This window comes from Oratosquilla oratoria, chromosome 7 (genome assembly GCF_046742065.1).
Source record: "Oratosquilla oratoria isolate Oo_2021 chromosome 7, ASM4674206v1, whole genome shotgun sequence".
Lineage (NCBI taxonomy): Eukaryota > Metazoa > Arthropoda > Malacostraca > Stomatopoda > Squillidae > Oratosquilla > Oratosquilla oratoria.
Genome location: NC_134783.1, coordinates 40368198 through 40390102, shown reverse-complemented (window position 1 = coordinate 40390102; position 21905 = coordinate 40368198). Strand labels below are relative to the sequence as shown.

Genomic DNA, 21905 nt, shown 5'->3' with positions numbered 1-21905 from the left:
GACCACATTTATCTTCTTCTATCCTCCTTCAATCTCTCCTTTCTCAGTTCCAAAAGCAATGCCTCCTGTTCTTTTATTCTACACTAAGGGTTCTCAGGGGACTGTTTATGGCATTATTATGATGACTGAACCTTTGCACTCATGACCTGAAATTTTTACCTCTCTGTTGCAGATATTGAAGGTGTGACTGTCAAATAAAGTAACCCCTATCATGGATGTGCATCAGCAGCACAGGTGGGTCATTGAATTCCTCCACATAGAAGTGGAACCAATTGACATTCACTGGCACAGGGTTAATGTTTACGGAGCCGAGGCAGTTGATGTCAGCAAAGTTAAGAGATGATTTCATCGGTTCCACAATGGTGACAGATGTGAATGACAAAACCGCACTCCAGACAGTCATACACAGGCCCTTGCTCATTGCTACCAAAAGTGCACTGAGAAGGTGGGTGATTATGTGGAGAAATAAATTTTGGAGCAAAAATGTCCACTCTTTTAATGGTGTCATTCCTGTCTTTGTAGCTCTTCAACTTTTTGAGTTACAAGTAAAAAAACTAGGAGGCATTACTTTTGGAACTAGCCTAGTACATGCAATGATATAATCTCATTTTCAGCCTTCCTCTCAAGCTCATTTCACCCACTTCAGCTTTCCACATTCAATTTGAGGGTCTTTCCTCATTCATTTTTTCCATAAGTTTAAACAACCACATTCATGTGTACCCTATCCAATAGCTTTCTTCCTAAACTTGTTTTCTATCTCATGTTTCTCTAACCATTCTTTACAGGGACCAGTGATGTATAACAGCTAGTGTGGGTCCCACAAAATAGATATCAGAGGATCATCTCCCTAACACCTATATTTAGAATCCATCAGTATTATCTCCATCTGGAGCAGCAGCTCCAATAGGCTGACACTCTGTCTTTGGACTGGGCCAAAGATCTGTATTAACTTAAAACTGTTCTTCCTCCACCTTTTTATATAAAGAGAGCCAACAATGAGCAACTCCTCCCCTCCTCCTACTACATTATATCAGTGAGGAAAAGTCCTCCACTAATAGAACAAAGACAACACTCCAAAATTTATTCCTCAAAAAATATATGGGAGTGCAAGGCAATTTGAGGCAACAATTATTACTAGCCATTCTTGAGAAACCTATTCTTTTCTACCATCTGAACATTCTACGTCTCTGCCCTATTCAGTACTGGATACAATTATTCCTTCATATAGCCTTCTCTTTGCATTCATCCCTAAATACCCATTTCTTTTGGAAAAATAACCGTATGAAACAATAGTTCACAAATTCCACATTCAAATATTACACATGTAATAAAAGCACTGACATAAAACCAAGCTGATAACACAGACATGTATAAAGTAATGACTTGTATTTTTTTTTTATACATTCTTGGAGAGGTTAAAAAAGAGTCCATGACACCAATTTAAGGTAAAATATGTAACCATGGAGAAACAAATATAAAAGTTGCACTATTTTCTTTAAAAAAATTCTAGTGCAATGTATAGGATAAGTGAGCCCAGAGTAATGATAAAGAAAGGTAGATGGAGTAATGGAATATGTAATCTGAAAAAATAAAATAAAATAAAATAAAATAAAATAAAATAAAAAATAAACAATTAGATTGAAAATGCAAACAAATATCACCCAATTCTGTACCTTACAGTATTGGAGGGAGTTTGTGGCTGAAGACCCTGCACATTTCCTGAAGCCTGATTTGGAGGCGGTACAGGGGCAGTGGGTACAGCGGGGGACATGCCACCCTGTGATGTGGAAGATGATGGGGATGAAGTTGTGCTGGGAGGAGTGACTGATGTAGATGGGGGGCTATATGGAGGGGGAGGCTTGTTTGGAATATCTCTGATGACCAGGTCTGGATACTGCTGTTGCAACTTTTGGAGTTCTTCCAGTCTTGCAATCTACAGATAAATGAAGAAAATACCAGATTAAAATCTATATTCACTAGTTCACCAGTACACAAGGTACCAATTATTATCTCTAATTCTTTTGTCAGGTGTTATGTATGCATTATTTTGAAGATAATTTACACTTTTAAATTTCAACTCTACTATTTGGTGGCATACAAACACTTTATTTTTTATTCTTATAATTATTTCTTAGTTATCATAGCCTTAAAACCTACTTCGGCTGAAATCTTTTCTTCTTCAGCTTTCAGCTGCTGCTGCTTCTTGCGTGCATCTGCTGAACTCCAAAAGTCATCATCAAACCAATCTCCCTCTATGCCTTCAACTGCAAACTCAGCATCATCAGCCTTGTCTTGATGATCCAAATCTAGATCTAATTCTTTATCATTCCCACTAGTCAGTGTCATGAGTTTGCAAGTGAGAGCATCCTGTGATTGATAAACATAAAACAAAGATGTTCAACCATGTTCTTGTTGTTGTAAAATAAAGAAACATTATTAGGACATGCAATGTTCCTAGTTGAGTAATCTTTGTGAAAATCAATGTCCCCTCAAAAACAAACAATACATGCCAGAATACATTCCAGTAATACAAACATCCACAATTGTTCTCAATCAGTGCTCATCTGGGAAAGATGTATAAACAGCCCCAAAGACCTCTACCACATTGTGTGGTGTCACAGGTTTCCAGTCAACAACTGATTGAGTGCTCCATGCACAAACAATCCAAACCTATACAGATGGTTTTACCCATAATATCTTTTGCAATATACTCCTTATAATCTCCACATAATTAATCTATTACATCATCTGCTAACAAATTCAGTCCTCAAGTTTAAAGTTACAAAAATAAGCAAACATGAATGATTTAACCCTTAAATGATAACAATCATTAATGAATGACAGGAAGTGGATTTATATATACTTTATAACAACTGCCAGGCAACTTTATTTACCAGAGGGATCCCCCCAAACTAAGGATTAATATATACTTTATTAATGTTTCACTGATAGTGACCAGATTTATATAGATTTTATGAATATAGCCAGATGATTTTACTCAGCTGAAAGAAACCCACCCACCATTTAAGGGATGATGTATACATTTAAATTCTAAATATAACCATAGGAAACTTACCGGATCAATTGCAAAATTATCCTCTTCAATGTCCTAGCAAGCACAAAACAAAATAAAAAACTGTCAATGTATCCTTATCTATCTACAAACCTAGGGCTAGGGAGGTCGCCAAAGTCAAAAGGTAAGTACTCATTCCCACCCATTCCACTCCTATCCACCATCCTTTCCTTCCTCTCATATTAGGTCCTCATGGATAACAGGTCATCCCTGTATCATGCCCACTGCCCTGAGTCAGAAGCAATGCACAGTACATCCAGAGCAAGGCTGTTTCACAATGGTAACCACCCTTCCCCTCCCCTTATATATATGAGAGAGAGAGAGAGGAGAGAGAGAGAGAGAGAGAGAGAGAGAGAGAGAGAGAGAGAGAGAGAGAGAGAGAGAGAGAGAGAGATAGAGAGAGAGAGAGAGAGAGAGAGAGAGAGAGAGAGAGAGAGAGAGAGAGAGAGGGGGGGGGCTACATCAAACTATCATTCATACATAACTACTCCCTACCATCCCCCCATCCCTTCCTTGCATCACAGTCTAATCTATACGTAGCCATTCTCCACTCATCCCCAACTCCTGCCTTCTTCCTTCCTTGCTTAACAGACATTCCACTCTTGCTCAATGTCCCTTTCACCCCAACCATCCATTTCATCCTTGGTCATCCCCTCAAGTTCACTCCATCCACTTCTGCCTTCCATACCTCTTTTACTAATTTTTTTAACTCATTCTTTCCATGTATCCAAACCATCCCAATACTTTTTCATCAGCCCTACCTGACATCTCCTTTTCCACCACTGCTCTCCTCATCTCCTTGTTTCTCATGCCATCCAACCTTGTAACACCTACCACACTTTTCAGACATTTCATTTCATGTAACCCTTACCATACTTCTCAGATATTTCATCTTAAACACATTTAAACTTTTCCTCTCTGCCTCTCTTAAAATCCAGGTCTCTGCCCTACATGGTGCCGTCGGCACAGTCACCCCTTCATATAGTCTCCTCTTTACATCCATTCCCAAATGCCTATTTCCCATGACACTTTTTAATCCCCCAAAGTATTTACTTACTTCTCTCAGTCTACAATTCCACCTCCATTCCTCCCTTTCCTGCCACATGTGACCCCAAATACCTAAAGCTATCCACTTCCTCCAGCCTCTCTCCTTGAAGACTTACTATCAACTTGTTGCCATCCTCTCCCCTTTTTACATCTTATCACCTTACTTTTACCCACATTTACCTTCAACTTTCTCCTATCACATAGCCTCCCAAACTCCTTTAATCCCTCCTCTGACCCTGCTTTTAGCACAGTGTCATCATCAAACAACAACTTGCTCACCTCCCACTTTTATCCATTTTCTTTAACCACCTCCAGTCCCCTGCCCATTACCCTTGCATTTACCTCCCACACCACCCCATCCACATAAACATTGAACAGCCTTATCGACATGACACATCCCTGATGCAGTCCCACCTTTACCTCAAACCACTCACTCTTTCCATTTCCAATTCTAACACAGGCTCTTCTATTCTCATAAAAACTTTTGACTGTCCTTAACAGCTTTCCCCCAATCCCATACATCTGCAAAACCTCCCACAGCGCCTGTCTACCATCAAGCCTTTTTTCAAATCCATAATATACCAAAAAACATCTTTACCTTTTCCTAAAGCTTTCTCACATATCTGCCTTACCACAAATATCTGATCCACGCAACCCCTATCTTTCCTAAACCCACAGTGTTTCTCACCAATTACTCCCTCTGTTCCTCTCATAGTCCACTCAATTAAAACCCTCTCATGTGCCTTCCCAACTCATGAAACTGATATCTCTGAAATTACAACTCACATTTGTCCCCTTTTCCCATGTAAAGTGGAACTATGCAAGTACTCCTCCAGTCCTTTGGCACTCTACCCTCCCTTTTACACACGTTAAATAACCTCACTATCCTGTTCACTATTACTGCACTTTCCTTCTTCAGACATTCTATATGACATCCATCTAACCCAGCTGCCTTACCTGCTCTCCTCATTTTCAAAACTACTTGCGCTTCATCTTTTCTTGTTTCTCCATTTTCTTCTCCCTATCCTCCTCCACATTCAACAGCTCTCTAAAATACTCTGTCCATCTACCCCTTACCTCCTCCTCTTCTGTTAACATCTGTCCATCTGCACCTTTTAACTTTTCTTCTCTACTTTACTCACCCTTCCTTGCTTTCTTAACTTCCTTCCAAAACATCTTTTTATTACTTTCAAAAATTTGTCATATTCTTCCCCCATTTTACATCTGCTGCACTCCTTTATCTTTTGTTTTTTCTTTTTCCTTTGTATTTCTCATATGTCCCATGTCCTAATTTGCAACCAGTCCCTAAATGCTTGCTCTGTAGCATACTACCCACAAATCTTCCAATATCCATCTCCAACACACCACAGCAATCCCTTACATATCTACACATTAAACAATTTCTAAAACATTATTTTCAAGATGATAAAAACACACTAAATCAAGTACCTTCATGTATACACCTTTTATAGAAAATGTTCCTAAGATGTACAAGATTACTTGAGCCAGCCTACACTTCAGTAACTACTCAGAATTAAATACAGACCGAGAATCCTTTATTTAAAATGCTTAGGACAAGAAGGGGTTCTGACCCTACACACACAATATTTGTGTAATTTCATCAATAAAATGGTAGTTCAAGAATAGGACCAATAAGTGGCATGTTTTGCTAATGGCATGTTTTGCTAATGAATGTATACCATTAATACACAATTAATATTTACAATCTTTGCTCTATGCAATTTTTTTTTCACAAGAATGGGAAAAGAAATAAAAATCCTTGACAAGATAGCTGTGCTTAATGACCATAAAATGTTTCATACTTATTCAGACATCTCACTCACAAACATAGACATTCCTTCTCTCTCTCCAGGTTTCTAGTCAGTAGAAATTGGGGAACAATTCTTATCATTATTTTCCATGTCCCAATGAATCAAGATACATAAATTTTCCAGTACACATTATAAGGACAAGTCCAAACATCTCATAAATACTTACCAGATCTAAGCTATACTCTGAAGCCTTGACATGGTCATGAGAAGGTGATGCTGCATCCAATTCAGCATCTTCTATTGCTGATGTTAGAACAGATTTGTCCGGTGACTCAGCTTCAACAATATCAGTTCCAGATTTTCCATCTTTCTGAATCTCTACTGAAGATCCTGTGTTGAAAATCAATTGTCTGCAGTCTACCAACATTTTGCAAATTAATGTAAAATAACCAGAATTATTTAAAACACTCAAATATGCAAAGTATTCCCATCAAATACAAAATGCCAAAAGGACTGAGCAAAGAAAAAAAAATGTACATTACTATTCAATATCTTAAGTATATGAAGTGTATACATGTATGTATATAGAGTGTATGTCCAAGAAATGTGTGAAACTGTAGTTGTGCATGGGAGTGTGGCAATAGAAATAAAATGCAGTTAGGAACAACAGAATTTGTAAATAGAGTGGGAGAAAGCAGACCAAGTCAACAAGAAATGGTTTGTTTATGGAAGAAAAATAGATGGAAGTAGATATCCTTTGTGGATGCATGAATTGGTGGTGCTAGGATTAGAAGGGCAGACACAGGGAAATGTGAGTGGACAGTGAAAGAAGCCATAACTCATGGTCAGGATATTAAGTGAGCAAAATTGTGTGTGGTTGACAAAGAATTGGAAAAGAATTACTGTGATAACATGTTCCACGATAAGGGCATACTAGGGATGAATTGACAGTACTGCTGGGAAAGAAATGAGATACAATTTTCACATGGTTTAAAAAGGGAGTGAAAGGGATGGGCATGTTCCTCTCCCAACTGCCTGACATCATCATCATCTATCCTGGTTAAGGGTGGTCATAAACACGGAGACAAGTGGGGTTTTTGGATAGGTTTACTGTGGATATATGTTTTGAATCTGCCATCCCCTTATAAAGAGGAAAGGGCATTCAGGTATTTGTATGTATAAAATGACTGACACTTACCAAAAGAGGAAGGCCTCTGCATTTCTTTAGGTTCTTCTTCTTCATCTGGACTGAGATCAAAAGTCATATGGGGAGTAAGGGGAGGGGTCACACTTACTGAAGAAGTACTTCGGGGTGATTGCCCACTCTCTGCTATTAAGTCACTCACTCGCTTCAGAATCTGAGATTTACTTGAGGAAGATGCTTCTTTGTCACTTCTAGGAGAACAAGAATCCTTCTGTTCCTCAGTGTTACTCCGAGGAGAGAAGGAAAGCTTCAAAGTTTCCTCAGACTTTTTATGTCTTTCATGGTGTTTGAGAAGCAAGGGAACTTCCTCAGCAGCTTGGAATGTTGAACTTTGATCAGTTCTTGGAGAGCTTATGTTGAAACCCAATGCTTCCTTGCCTGATTCTGATTCTTGAGCAAAATCAATCTCTTCTGGTACATCAACTTGTGGGCCAGTCTTCAGCTCTGCCTTTAATAGTGGATCTGGTTTATTCTTGCAGTGAATCACTGCACTGAGGAAATCCTTTGTATCATCTATCAGTGCTTTCAACACTTGCTGTGTAATATCATTTGCCAAGTCTTCCTTATGTTCCTTTGTTTCCTGCTGTTTTGGCAGGACATGTGGTGTGAACTTGACACTTGTGTTCGATTCTGATGCAAGTATTGCAGACTTACTTTCGTGTGATTGTGATTTTGATGACTCACTCTGCACTGATTTGGAGGACTTATTTTCATTTGATTCTGCTGAAGACAAACTTTTCTGATCCTCATTTTGGAATATTTCATTCTTGGATACTTCATCAGACTTGGTGATAGATTTAAGTGACCTTACTGAGACATCTTCCTGGCTTTTTGACTGGACTGGAAGCTCCTCAGACTTGTGAGAGGATATTTTGTTCACTGACTTTGAAAGACTGCTAGAAGCACTTTCTGATCCTGAGTGACCTGTTTGATTTTCTTTCTTTTGGGACTCCTCCTTGCTTTCAACTGATCCAACCTCACTAATCACCTCTGATATGGAATCTTCTGTACTTGAGGCCTCAGATGAGGCTCTAGGTTTCACATCATCTATTTGTACATTGGGTGTTACCTGAATAGGAAGTTGTGGTAAAGATTCCTGGTTACCATCTTTGATTGAATCTGTGCTTCTGAATTTCTGGTCTTCTTCAGTGTGACTACTCAGTCCCTGGTCTAAGTCTTCATCAGCTAAAGGCAATTCATGTTTTGTTGGACTTTGTACAATAGTTTCTGTACTAGATGCCTGTGAAGGGGAATGATCTGTGTCTACACTAGAGCCCCGTGAAAGAGATTTTCGAGGTGATGACTGTGTGCTTGAGGTCTGTTCAGATGAAGATACTGTTTCCTCTTCAAAACTATATTCTTCTGACACAGTTGAACTCTGAGACTCTTGGCAACTGTCTTGTTGAGAAGTAATTACTTTTGACCTTGATGACACATCCTGGAGCTCCTGTAGAGAATCTTGACCTTTTCCTTTCTCGCTGGATTCTTCTGAAGACAAAACTCTACCCTCCTTTTCAGTATCAGATTCTTGTGTCTTCTTGTCTAATGCAAAGGACTTCTTTTCTGCAACTGATATACTGTCTCTTATGGAGGAATCTTGCAACATTGATGCCTCTGAGACTTCTGATCTTTCAGGACTGCTGGCCACATCTGTCTTCCTGGATTTCTTAGTTTCAGCTACCTGTGGTTTCTTTATGACTGGCTTCACTGCAGCATTCACCTGGGCTTCTCTTATTTCTTTCTCCAAATCAAGTCGTGCTTGCTGGATGAAGGAGTCATAAGATGCAATCTGTTTCTTCAAGGCTTGTTCCTGTGAGGAGAGTCTCTCACGGCGCATCCTCCTCTTTTCCCGTTTGAGCTTGTCAGCCTCAGCTTTCCGTGCAGCTAACTGTTCCTTCAAGGCAAACAGTCGCCCCTCTCCATCTGATAAATCAGATGCAGTTTCATTTTGTGAGAGAGTGAAAGAATCATCTGATTCACTAGAATAGCGTTTGTAGTTCTGTCTGTGAGGAGAACGAGGAGAGAGGGGTACTCTGAATGGGAGGGGAGGATTTTTGCTAGACAGAAGTGCCTGATGGCTAGAGGATCCACTCTTTGATGCTGCTGATTCTGCAGATCCAGTTTCTGTTTCATCTGGTGCTGTCGCAGTTCTACTAGACTTGCTTTCACTAGATCTTTGATGGACCAATTCTGAGAGCGATCCTGATTCAAACGAGTCATTATACATAGATTTCACTGATGACTGGACAGATCCACTATCCCTATTATTTGACTGTTGTATTTCTTGGTCAATGCTTTTGGAATATGAGGCACTACTCTTTGAACCAGAAGTTTCAGTGGGTATACTTTTATCGGTTGCTGTCTGAGTGTATGATTTAATATCTTCCTCAAGAGTTGATGTTCTTGTTCTAACAGATCCAGTTATCTTTGAAAGTTCTTCAGGAGTGCTACCCGACACATGCTCTTTGTTCATAACCTCCGTTTCAACTTGATCTGATTCTACTTGATCTGATACAGATGATTTTAAGTCACTATGAGATGCACTATCACTATGAACTTCTTCAGTAACAGAGCTCTGGGTATCATTCATTGATGCTTCAATACTTTCTTCAGCAACTGAGCTTTCTGCGACTTCATTTTTCAATGTTGACTGAATAGAGATGACAGGTGAAGGGCTCTTTTCCTTGACTCTCCTATTCTCCTTCTTCCAATTCTTTGTAGATTCCTTTTCTTGGGACAATCTACTTCTCACTCTTCCTGTTTCACGTTCATCAGAACTTGAGTGTCTTGACTTTCCTTCCTGAGATTTCTTTGCTTCTAGGAAACTTCCTCCCCTCTTTCGATCTTCTACCAGCTTTCTTCTCTCTCTATTTATTTCCTCTTCCTTCCTTCCTTTACTTCGACCATCCTCTACTGTTCGAAGACTAACGGCTTCTTCAGCACTGGATAAAGAGAACTCTTCTAAAGGTTCACTAGATGATGCACTCAAATCCTGGAGCTGTAAACGTGGGGTAACTGGCAACGAACCAGTTATAGGAAACTGTGCTCTTGTACTTGATATGTTACTTCCCGAAGATGTAGCCAGGAGATGTTGATGCTGAAGCAAGAGAATTCTTCGTTGCTGAGCCCCTAAATTTTGTGCTTCAATCAACCGTCTTAGATGAGTTCTCTGTTCACGTAGCTGAAGAAGTATTGCCCTTTCACGTTTTCGGACATTAGGGCCACCCTCTGCATGCAGAGCTGCTAACTTCCAACGTGCTTCCTGAATCAAAGCTCTCTCCTGTAAAAAGACATATACACACTTTTTCTTAATGAACCAGTACATATAAAATACACGCAAACATTTGTAATCTGGTCCTTCCATACAAGTGCATCATTTTATAAAGGGTATCTACGTACATACATACATATACCAAGGCTTTTTTCCCATTACAAGGGGGGTAGCCAAAAAGAAAAAGGCATAAAATCATTCCCACCCATTGCATCCCTCAATACACTCCACACCCCTCCACCCTCCCTCCCATCTTAGCACCTCCTGAATGACGGGTCATCCCTGCACCTTGTCCACTGCCCTGGGTCAGAAGCAGTGTCGCAAGACACAGCACATCCATAGCAAGGCCGCTTCATTAAATTGGCGAACACCCCTCTCCATCCCCCCATTGCATAAAATGAGAGGACGGGGAGAAATCCCTTCGGGCTGCGTCAAATTTTGCTCACACATACTACCTCATCCCCATCCATCCGCCCATTCCACCTCATGCAATCACAACATCATCCATACACAACCATTCTCCATTCACCCCTGTCTTCTGTCCTCTCCCATCCTTCCTCAACAGACATTCCCCTCTTCCCCAAAGCCCCTTTCACCCCATCCATCCACCTCATCCTAGGACGTCCCCTCACGTTCACTCCCTCCACATCTGCCTTCCACACCTCTTTTTACTAGTCTTTCTTCACTCATTCTTTCCATGTGTCCAAACCATCCTAATATTCTTTCATCAACCCTGTCTCCCAGCTCCTTTTCCACCCCTGTTCTCCTCTTCACCTCATCATTTCTCACTCTATCCAGCCTAGTAACCCCCATCATACTTCTCAGACACCTCATCTCAAACACATTCAAACTCCTTCTCTCTTCTTTTCTTATGTTCCATGTTTCTGCCCCACACAGTGCTGTTGGCACAATCATTCCTTCATACAGTCTCCTCTTAGCATCCATTCCCAAATGTCTATTCCTCATTACACTCTTTAATCCACCAAGGCATTTACTCGCTTCTCTCAATCTACATTCTACCTCCACTTTCACTCCACCTTTCCCTGCCACATTTGCACCCAAGTATCTAAAACTATCCACTTCCTCCAGTCGCTCCCCCTTAATGCTCACTTCCAGTCTACTGCCACTTTCACCCCTTGTACATCTCATCACCTTACTTTTACCCACATTTATCTTTAGATTTCTTCTATCACATACTCTCCCAAACTCTGCCACCAACTTCCTCAATCCCTCCTCCGATCCTCCCACAAGCGCAGTGTCGTCCGCAAACAACAGCTGGCTCACCTCCCACTTTTCTCCATTTTCTTTAACCATCTCCAATCCCTTGCCCACTACCCTTGCATTTACCTCTCACACCACCCCATCCATGTATAAGTTGAACAGCCAGGGTGACATAACGCAGCCTTGACGAAGTCCCACCTTTACCTCGAACCACTCACTCTCTCCATTTCCAATCCTGACACAAGCTCTACTATTCTCATAAAAACTCTTGACAGCTCCCAGAAACTTTCCTCCTATCCCGTATATCTGCATAACCTCCCACAGTGCCTTTCTGTCTACCCTATCATAAGCCTTTTCCAGATCCATAAAAGCCCAAAAAACATCCTTCCCCTTTCCTATAGCTTTCTCACATATCTGTCTTACCACAAAGATCTGATCTACACAACCTCTACCTGTCCTAAATCCACACTGTTCCTCACCAATTACTCCTGTTCCTCTCCTAATCCTCTCAACCAAGATCCTCCCATAAGCCTTCCCAACTACACTTAACAAGCTAATCCCTCTGAAACTACTACATTCACACTTGTCCCCTTTTCCCTTGTAAAGAGGAACTATACAGGCACTCCTCCAGTCCTCTGGCACTCTACCCTCTCTCCAACAAACATTAAATAACCTCACCAGCCAGTCCACCATCACTGTGCCTCCCTTTTTCAGACATTCCGCATGGCATCCATCCAGACCAGGTGCCTTACCTGCTTTCATCATCTTAACAACTGCCTTCACCTCATCCTTCCTTATTTCTCCTCATTCATCACTCTCATTTTCTTCGCACTTCCCACTGCAGCAATCTTTCCTTCCCTATCCTCCTTCACATTTAGCAACTCCCTAAAATATTCTGCCCATCTTCCCCTCACTGCCTTCTCTTCCATTATCATCTCTCCATCTGCACCTTTTACCTTTTCTTCTCTACTTGATTTGCCTCCTCTTCCTCTCTTAATTTCTTTCCAAAACATCTTTTTATTACTTTCAAAATTTTCTGTCAAACTCTTACCCCATTTCACATCTGCTCTCTTCTTTGCAACCTTTACCTTTTGCTTTACTTTTCTTTTCTTTGTACCTCTCATATGACTCCCTTGTCCTATTTTGTAACCAATCTGTGAAAGCTCGCTTCTTCTCTTCTACAACCTTTTTTGTTTCCTCATCCCACCATTCACTACCCTTTCTTCTATTTCCCACTGTCCTTCTTGTTCCACACACCATCCTTGCACACTTTATGACTCCCTCCTTGAACCATCCCCATTCCTCCTCCACACCCAGCTCTACTCTACCCTTTACTCCTTCCCACTCCTCCTTCAGCTTCTTTCCATACTCCTACTTTTCCTTCTCATTCAAAGAGTTCACTCTAAGAACCTCCCTACCTTTTGTCCCTTTCCTCTTCCTCCATCTATCCTCCACTTTCAACTTACCTTCCACCAAAAAATTATCTGATATTCCCCCACCCTCTCCCCTTAGCACATGTACATCCTTAACTCTTCCTATCATAATCCTATTTACCACTACATAATCCATTAGTGCTCTATCTACCACCCTTCCCTCCACCACCCTCTCCCATGTGTACTTATGCTTGACTTTCTTCCGAAACACTGTATTTGCTATCATCAACTCTCTTTCTAGACACATTTCCACCATCAACTCTCCACTAGGGTATCTGACGTGGATAATACATAATCAGTTGATCCAAAGTATATCTTGATAACATGAAGGCATCCTTAGATCCTAAATTATTCAGCTTGGGTTCACAAACCACATAAGTGTAAATAAAATTAAGTATGGTCTACTTAAGGTGAGCAAACAAATAAGAACAATTATGTAAATACATAGATTGTTGGAACCATACATGAATTTGAGTCTAGGTATATTGGAAAATTAGTGAATCTGAGAAAGGACCCAACGAGCATTGCACCTTTCCTGTATACTACAATTAGTTCAATACACACTTAGTTCTTATGTTAACCTATTTTCAAGCTAATATTTATTATTTAACTTATACTGAACACATGTACTCCTTCATTGAACACATGTACTCATTCATATATCTTTAACAAGTTTAAAGGTTTTGAGTTTATTATTCTATATACCAAGGGGTTCTTCCCTTAATAAGGGAGGTTGCCAGTCAAGGCACACACCCACTCCCATCCACCACCTTTTATTACCCCTCTCATCTTAGCTCCCCATGGATGAAGGGTCATCCCTGTCTCCAGCCCAATGCCTGGGCTGTAAGCACTGAAGCAAGACACAATACTTTCACAGCAGGGCTGCTTCACTTACATGGTGACCCTTCCTCTTCATTCCCTCATGCATACATACATACATACATATACCAAGGCTTTTTCCCCCTTCCAAGGGAGGTAGCCAAAAAGGGAAAGGCATAAAAACACTCCCACCCATTTCATCCCTAAATACACTCCACACCCCTCCCTCTCATCTGAGCACCTCCTGGATGACGGGTCATCCCTGCACCCTGCCCACCGCCCTGGGTCAGGAGCAGTGTCGCAAGACACAGCAAGGCTGCTTCATTTAATCGGCGACCCCCCCTCTCCGTCCCCCATTGCATATAAGGAGAGGACGGGGAGAAATCCCTTCGGGCTGCGTCAAAATTTACTCACGCATACTACCCCACCCCCCACCCCCCCGCCCATTCCTCCTCATGCAATCACAACATTATCCATATACAACCATTCTCCACTCACCTCTGTCTTCCGTCCTCTCCCTTCCTTCCTCAACAGACATTCCCCTCTTCCCCAAAGCCCCCTTCACCCCATCCATCCACCTCATCCTAGGACGTCCCCTCATGTTCACTCCCTCCACATCTGCCTTCCATACCTCTTTTACTAGTCTTTCTTCACTCATTCTTTCCATGTGTCCAAACCATCCTAATATTCTTTCATCAACCCTATCTCCCAAATCCTTTTTCACCCCTGTTCTCCTCCTCACCTCCCTCATGCGGGAAATAGAAAAGTCAGGGAGAAATCCCTTTGGGCTGTGTCAAAATATCATCCATACTCAACCATCTTCCATTCACACCTATCCCCAACCTTCTCCCTTCCCTGCTCCACATTCCCCTATTGCTCAAAGCCCCTTTCATCCTATCCATCCATCTCATCCTTGGTTGTCCCCTGAAGTTCACTCCATCCAACTCTGCTTTCCACATTCTTTTTGCTAATCTTACTTCGCTTGTTCTTTCCATGTATCCAAACCATCCCAATAATCTTTCATCAGCCCTATTGCCAGCTCCCTTTCCACCTCCGTTCTCCTCCTCATTTCTCACTCTATACTGTTTGCAAGCATTCCTGCAAGCAAAGGCAGTGAAAAACGTGTGTGTGTGTGGGGGGGGGGGATTTACACATTTATTAATCAGTGGATTATGCGTACATGAGAGGGCTAGGTGCGTATGGGAAGACAGACAGGTATCGACTGGCATGGGGGCAGCTGTCTTTCGCTACACAGGGTGAAGATGTTGCCATGCCTAGTATAAATATGAAAAGGGGCCTTGTTGGCCATGTGAAAGGGGTCCTTGAGCGGGAAGCGTCACTGCTGTGCAGGGCACACCACTGCAATATGGTGCCCTGCACTATGCTAGGCCAAAGTACTATACCACACATACAACCTTGAATATCCCATCATACTTCTCAGACACTTCATCTCAAAAACACATTTAAACTTTTTTCTGCCACTCTCAATTTTCAGGTCACCACCTCAGTGTCATTGGCACAATATATATATATATATATATATATAATCTCTTTGCCTCCATTCTCAGATGACGATTTCTCATGATACTTTTCAATCTATCAGGACATTTACTTGTTTCCCTCACTTTACAGTTTACCTCTAACCCCACTCCTAAATTTCCTGCTACATGCAACCCCATATACACTATCCACTTCCTCCAGCCTTTGTCTTTACAGATGATAATGATTTGGTTTAACATCACAAACTCCCCTGTATTAGGAGGCTTGGACAGTGCCCCTTACAGTGGACTTTGTAATGTGGAATTTAATGAACCATGCCCTTAATTCAACTTGCTCCAAGCAGGATTTGAACTGTCATCATCTTGAACTCCACTGCAAGTAACAACAACCTAACCCACTTGACCAGTGACCATCTAATATGTAATAAACCAACAAATAAGACATTAAAAATCATGGGAATTCTATTAACTCACCTGAAGCTTGAGCAAGGCTCTCTGGTGTTGCTGCCTTACTTGTTCTTCCTTCTGTAATGATTCCATGAGATTCAATGTCACTCCAAGAGCACTACCTCCAAGACTGCTTCCATGTGTGAGGCTACTGGGTACTCTTCCACCTTCCCCACTGGTAAAGTTCTTTGACAGTACAAGTGGAAGTTCTCTTACATCTGGAGACAATAAATCTTTCTGCAATGATTTCATGGATTCATTTGATTCACTTGTGCTTTCTGCATCAAATGATTCAGAGTAAGAAGGCACTGATTTGGAAGAAGTTTTAGGTTTGGTGTTTGTATCAGTTGAAGAGAAAGCTGCTGATGAGGATGTTTTTGAATACACAGTTTTAGATTTTGAGGATCTGCTGCTCATTCTCTGAGAACTTCCTTCATTACTCGAGGACGCACTTTCTTTGTTTTGTCTTGAAGAACTGCTCTTTGCCCAAGTTCTGGTCACACTTCCTGAGAGTGCAGACATTTCTTGAACCACTGAAATACTTGCCACTTTACTTTCTGATGAACCTTGGTTGATAGTATTTTCAGTTTCAACTACTTCATTGCTATTAATTGTATTGCTTAAAAATTCCTCTGGAATAGAATGCTGACTAAGAGAAACATCTTCAGCACTATCTGCATTATATGACACTGAAATTCTATGTTGACTAAGTTCTGCAACAGATGAAATAGAATCCCTAGAGACAGCATCTTGAGTAAACACTTCCGCCACTGAGGATGCAGACTGTTTTGAAGATGTGTTTCTACTTTTAGCATCACCTACATGGGTTACTGACGGTTTGGATATTATATTTTCAGGAACATCTTCAGTAAGTACGGAATCTGATTTGCTGGATACTTTATTTTCATTGCATTCTTCCACAACTGAACTCATGGAATGTTGTAAATCTGAACTCAGAGAATGCTGTGAATTTCTGTTTTTGTTAAGTTCTTCCATAACAGAAGATGCAGATTTCCTTGACTCAGTATTTTCTGCATCTAGAGAAACTGAAATTTTTGAATCTGTATGGACTTCTCCAACTTCACTCAATGACCCTGAACTTTTGCCTTCAGGAATTTCTTCCATTACAGACGACAATGACCGATTACGCCCAAAGGAACCACCAAGGTCTTCTGGTACAGAAGACTCTGATATCACTGTACTTTGTCCACTTTGTGACACTTCATGAGCAGGCCTAGAGCTGCTGGTACTGCAGCTTGTGAAAGATGAATATTGATTAGATTTACTTGATGTAACAGACACTGAAGACCTCTGGCTTTTTGTAAAACGACTACTTGAGTCACTCTTAGAACTTTCTACTTTTTGAGTGGCCTGGAGTCTTTCCCAGTGTGTTAATGTAGCTCCTACTGCAGCTACAGCAGCAGCAGCGATAACTTCTGGCTGAGAACCCGCGTGACCTTGGGATGAATTTTCATTTGGGACTGATGTTCCTTGTGATGGGACTGTAACAGCTGATGCAAGTATTCTCTCAGCTCGAGCCCTAATATCCTTCTCCAAGGCAGCTAGTCTCTCATTCGCTTCTCTCTCCAACTTTTCAATGTTAGATATACAATTATGCTTCAGTTTCTCATCTCTCTGCACTTCTTTTTCATGCTCTTTTTTTTCTTCCCAAGTACGGGCTTCAACTTGTTTTCGCTGCTCAGACAATGTCTCAGCAATAGTGAGATCATGCTTTTGCTGAAGATGTGCTACAGTTTGCATAGTGCCAATCTCTTGTAATTGATTCAGTGCTTCAGTTACCGTGTCTTGATATTCAAGTTCAGCATTCAGTCTCATTCGCAGATTGTTTGGTGTGAAATTGATGTACCCCTTATCAAGCAACTCATGTGGTTGGAAGCTGTCTGTGCTACTTCTTGTTATGTCATGTGAGGTAACAACTGAGGAAGACAGAGTATTTGAAGAATCCACACCACCACCCACAGTCTGGCTACTTGATTGGATACTTTCAAGTTTCCCTTCTTCTAGTGATACCTCCTTAATGGAGTGTTCTGTTGTAGATAGACAAGCCAAATTATTCTCACTCTGACTCTGGTTCGTTTCTGACATATCTACAGCTCTGTTTGGTGTACCATATGATGAGCATTCCAGGTTTTCCCTACAATTATCAGTGTTCCTTTGCTTATCAAGAACTAATTTGTTTTGAGAATATCCACCAGCTCCTTTAACATTCTGGCTATCACTAGGTCTTCTCCTTAACTCAACAAAATCATTGTACTTAAAGCCTTTTCTTTTATCTTTCCTTCTAGACTTTTCACTGGATGGAATTTTTGAACTTTGATTGATGGATAGACTTGTTTGTGTTTCTCTCTCATGTACAATCTTTACTCTGGAGTGTTCAAGGTCTTCAATAAGACCTTCAGTAAGAGTTGCATCATTCAAGTTTTGTTCTTCATCACTTTCATTTTCTTTATCACTATCAATTTTTCCTTTGGAATACTCGTATTGCTTTCCATTATCAACTGCAACTTTCATCCTACCATGACTGGATACATCGGCCCATTTGATTTCCGCTTTTTTATTTTTCTCATGTACAATCTTTACTCTGGAGTGCTCAAGGTCTTCGATAAGACCTTCAGTGAGAGTTGTATCATTTACGTTTTGTTCTTCATCGCTTTCATTTTCTTTGTCACTGTCAATTTTTCCTTTGGAATACTCAGATGGTTTCCCATTGTCAGTTGCTAATCTCATCCTACCACGACTAGATACATATGCCCCTTTGATTTCTACTTTTTTCTTTTTCGGTGACATCTGTAGAAAATTATCAACATTTCCAGTTTCACACAATACAATATAGGGTTTAATCCACTCTGGCAAGTCTTTCCGCTGAACGGAATATTCAGATTCCTCTGGAGGAACATAACTCCTTTTATCTAGCTCCTTTATAATCCTCTGCCAGTCAATTTCTTCAACTTGACCCTCACTAATACTGCTGTCTTCTGACACAGAACTGAGATACCTTTGTATGTTATGTGTGAAGAATCTCAGATTTCTTTCACTTTTGTGTTTTTCTGCATCATTTTCAATTTCCATCCATGTTTCTTGCTTATCTATAGTATCACTCAACGCTGCATCTCTTTCTTTTATTCCACTTGGATTAACATCTTGAGTTCCACTAGGATATCCATGAAAGGCAGACTGCATCTTATGACCACCTTCATCTATTTTCTGTACTTTTGAAAAAGTCAGAACATCTGTTCTATCAAGTGATTCATTACTTTGTATAACTCCTCTGGGAGTCTTTTCATGACTTATCAAAATTCCTTTGTGATTCTCTCCTTTCTCTTGTAGTCCTCTCTTTGGAGTCTCTGGTATCCTGGAAGCCTGTCTTAAACTCTGTATGGAATTTTGCTGGAAGGGGTCTACCCTCATCCCTGACAGTTTTAAGTTGGGTACAGATGGCAAACTAAGTGTTGGCACTTCTTCTAAATGTTCTTCAACTGTTTTCAAAGTAGAAGCCGATGATTTCCCAGCTGGTTTTGAAAGTACATGTGACTGACTCTCTTTGTCAATGCTACCTGTTTTAGAGGCTTCATTTAGTTGCCTACCAGGATACCCTAGTTTCCTGCTTACACCAGATCCATCTTGGTCTGTGCTTGCCTTTCCAACTCCTGCAGTATTGGAATCCTGGAAGGCATTCTTTGTTCTTCCTTTATTTCCTGGTAGTAAGGAGGTCATGTATGCAACTACTTCATCTAAAGTCATGGTTTCAATGTCAGAAGAAATCTGCTGTTGGTGATGATTCAAATGCATCAAAGGCTCTACCTCATGAGCACTTTGATGATCTCCATTTGTCAGAGTGTGATGACTCTGTATGGGCGGCGATACTCTCTGTTCTTCCTGTGTATTCTGAAGACCTGCAGGAAGCTTTGAAGGTGTTGGCTGCTCCCCCACAAGAGGCCTTTTCTGCATATCATTTGCATTTGATGGAGAATCAAAACTAATGGTCATTTGGCGTAGATATTCTTCTTCTTGGTCAATCCTCTCTTTAAGTCTCTGAGCCATCAAATCAAGTGCTTGTGCTCTTTCCTTTCTTTTACCTGCAGAACTGGATTGAGCAGAGGAACTTCCTGTTGTACTTGAGTCCGAGTCTGGACATGACAAGCTTGTTACAACTGATGATGCTGCTGACAGGCCAGATGATATGACCTGTCTATTACATTCCTCCAGAGTTCTGCTGATAATGTTACTGATAGTTTCTTGGTTTCCATGGCCTCTTCTATCTTTCCTATCTGACTTAACTTTTCCTCTAGACTTCTTCCCCTTTGGCTCTGAAGCCTCCCTCTCCTTAGGAGACTTTTCCTTTGCTGCAGTTTCTAATTGCTTACATGCACCTACTCTTCTTTCCTTATTTGAAATCTTCTTCTGATTTCCTTCTTTATTTGGTGAGTAAGGAACTACCCAGGCTAATGAATCTCTCTGGACTGTTAATGAATCTCCTCCATATAAATCATCCTCAATCTGAGTACCTTTTGAATTCATAGCTATCATCTTAAGTTCTTCTGGTGTACTGGCTTGTCTCTGATTCCAGATGGGAACAGGATTTGAAACTTTTTCCTGCAAAGAAAAAAAATATATATGTATGTAAGGGGGAAAAAGCCATTGCTATATGTATATATGTATATATGTATATATATATATGTTTTTATGCCTTTCCCTTTTTGGCTACCTCCCTTGGAAGGGGGAAAAAGCCTTGGTATATGTATGTATGTATGTATATGTATATATGTACTTAATCCACTCTGATGTGAAGACACCACATATGAAACTTAAGTAGCCTTTCCTTGGGTGAAGGAACTGTGCTGATATTTCTAGAGGTTCCTACATGGAAGTGTAAGAACAGAAGAAAGGTCAGTGAATGGTGAAATAAAGAAGTGAGTGGAGTGGTTGTGGAAAAGAGACATGTATATGAAGGATGGTTGCAAATCATGAAATGGAAGCGTACGAGAGTTAAAGAGAAAAGAAGATGAAGTGCAAGGTGGAAGAGGATAAAAGAAGTGCAGATATCAGGTGTGACAGGTGTTTCACTGAGACTTTTGAAAGAATAAAAAGATGAGGTGAGGTAAAGGGGCCTTGGATGCAAAAGGAAGAGAGTACAAAAGACATGAATAATGACCACCAGTTTGGAGGGTGACTGAATAGATGAAAAAAGGACACAGCACAAAGAGATATTCTTCTTATCTGTTTCACAAATTAATTTGAATACATGAGGATGAGGGATATCATATATTGAATAAAATTAGGATAAATCAGATCTGACTCTTGGGTCTTGATGAAGAAGAGTTTTGTCTTATTGCATTGCCTTCAACCTGAGCAGTGCAGTGGACCTTCAGTATGTATGTAAACATACAAAGAGGGTGTTTTGGAAGGAGGTGAAAAGAGCACAAAAACAAACAAGTCAAGTAGTAAGGAAAGAGCAAAGGGAGAAGAGGGACAATTGTTAATGAAAAAGAAGAAGACTATGAAGTTGAAGGGATGAGCATTTCAGGATGGTGAATGCATAGGGGGTTTCACTTGCAAGTGGGAGATGCTAAAAGAAAGACTGAGCATGACGGGAGAGGAGAATGATAAGGTTATATCAAACAGGATTGAAAGAGACACAAGCTGCATAGGCACCTGGACTGGATGGATATCAAGTGGGATGTAATAAAGGGTAGAGTGAGAATACAAGAGTAGCTGGTGATATTGTTCAATGTCTATGGGAAGTCTTCTGGTAGACTGGAGGAATACAGGAGGAATGCATGTATAATTTTGCTATATAAGGGAGGGGAATCATAACAATGGTTGCTTGAAATTTCATTGACTGGTAATCAACAGTCTCACAATTGCTGGCAACCGCCCTCAGGACTTCCCATAGATCTCCCTGGTAAGAAAATTTGGACTGTTGTCTGTGTTGCATTAGTGAGTGACTTTTATGTTACCAATTGAAAGTAGTAGAAGAATAGGAGCAATTGGCAACTGTCAGCTCTCCTTGTGTGTAAAGGTGGAGGAAATATAACTGAATTTGATTGACAGACCTTGTGCCTAGGCTGGAGGCCACGTGCCAAGCCCTGGGTGGGTGT

General features: G+C 40.8%; 1 protein-coding gene across 4 annotated transcripts in view; it reads right to left on the bottom strand.

Moving 5' to 3' along the window:
* The window catches only part of LOC143027091 (uncharacterized), a 107289-nt gene that overhangs the window by 23802 nt on the left and 61582 nt on the right, over positions 1 to 21905 (bottom strand). For 2 of the 4 annotated variants that reach the window (XM_076188052.1, XM_076188051.1), the window contains exons 8-13: positions 15814 to 20400; positions 7091 to 10376; positions 6119 to 6309; positions 3077 to 3109; positions 2158 to 2367; positions 1674 to 1933 (exon numbers count right to left, since the gene is read on the bottom strand). In XM_076188052.1, coding sequence (XP_076044167.1) covers positions 1674 to 1933; positions 2158 to 2367; positions 3077 to 3109; positions 6119 to 6309; positions 7091 to 10376; positions 15814 to 20400 — 8567 coding nt within the window. The remainder of the gene's footprint in view (positions 1 to 1673; positions 1934 to 2157; positions 2368 to 3076; positions 3110 to 6118; positions 6310 to 7090; positions 10377 to 15813; positions 20401 to 21905) is intronic. The other 2 variants (XM_076188053.1, XM_076188054.1) reach the window with 2 other exon arrangements.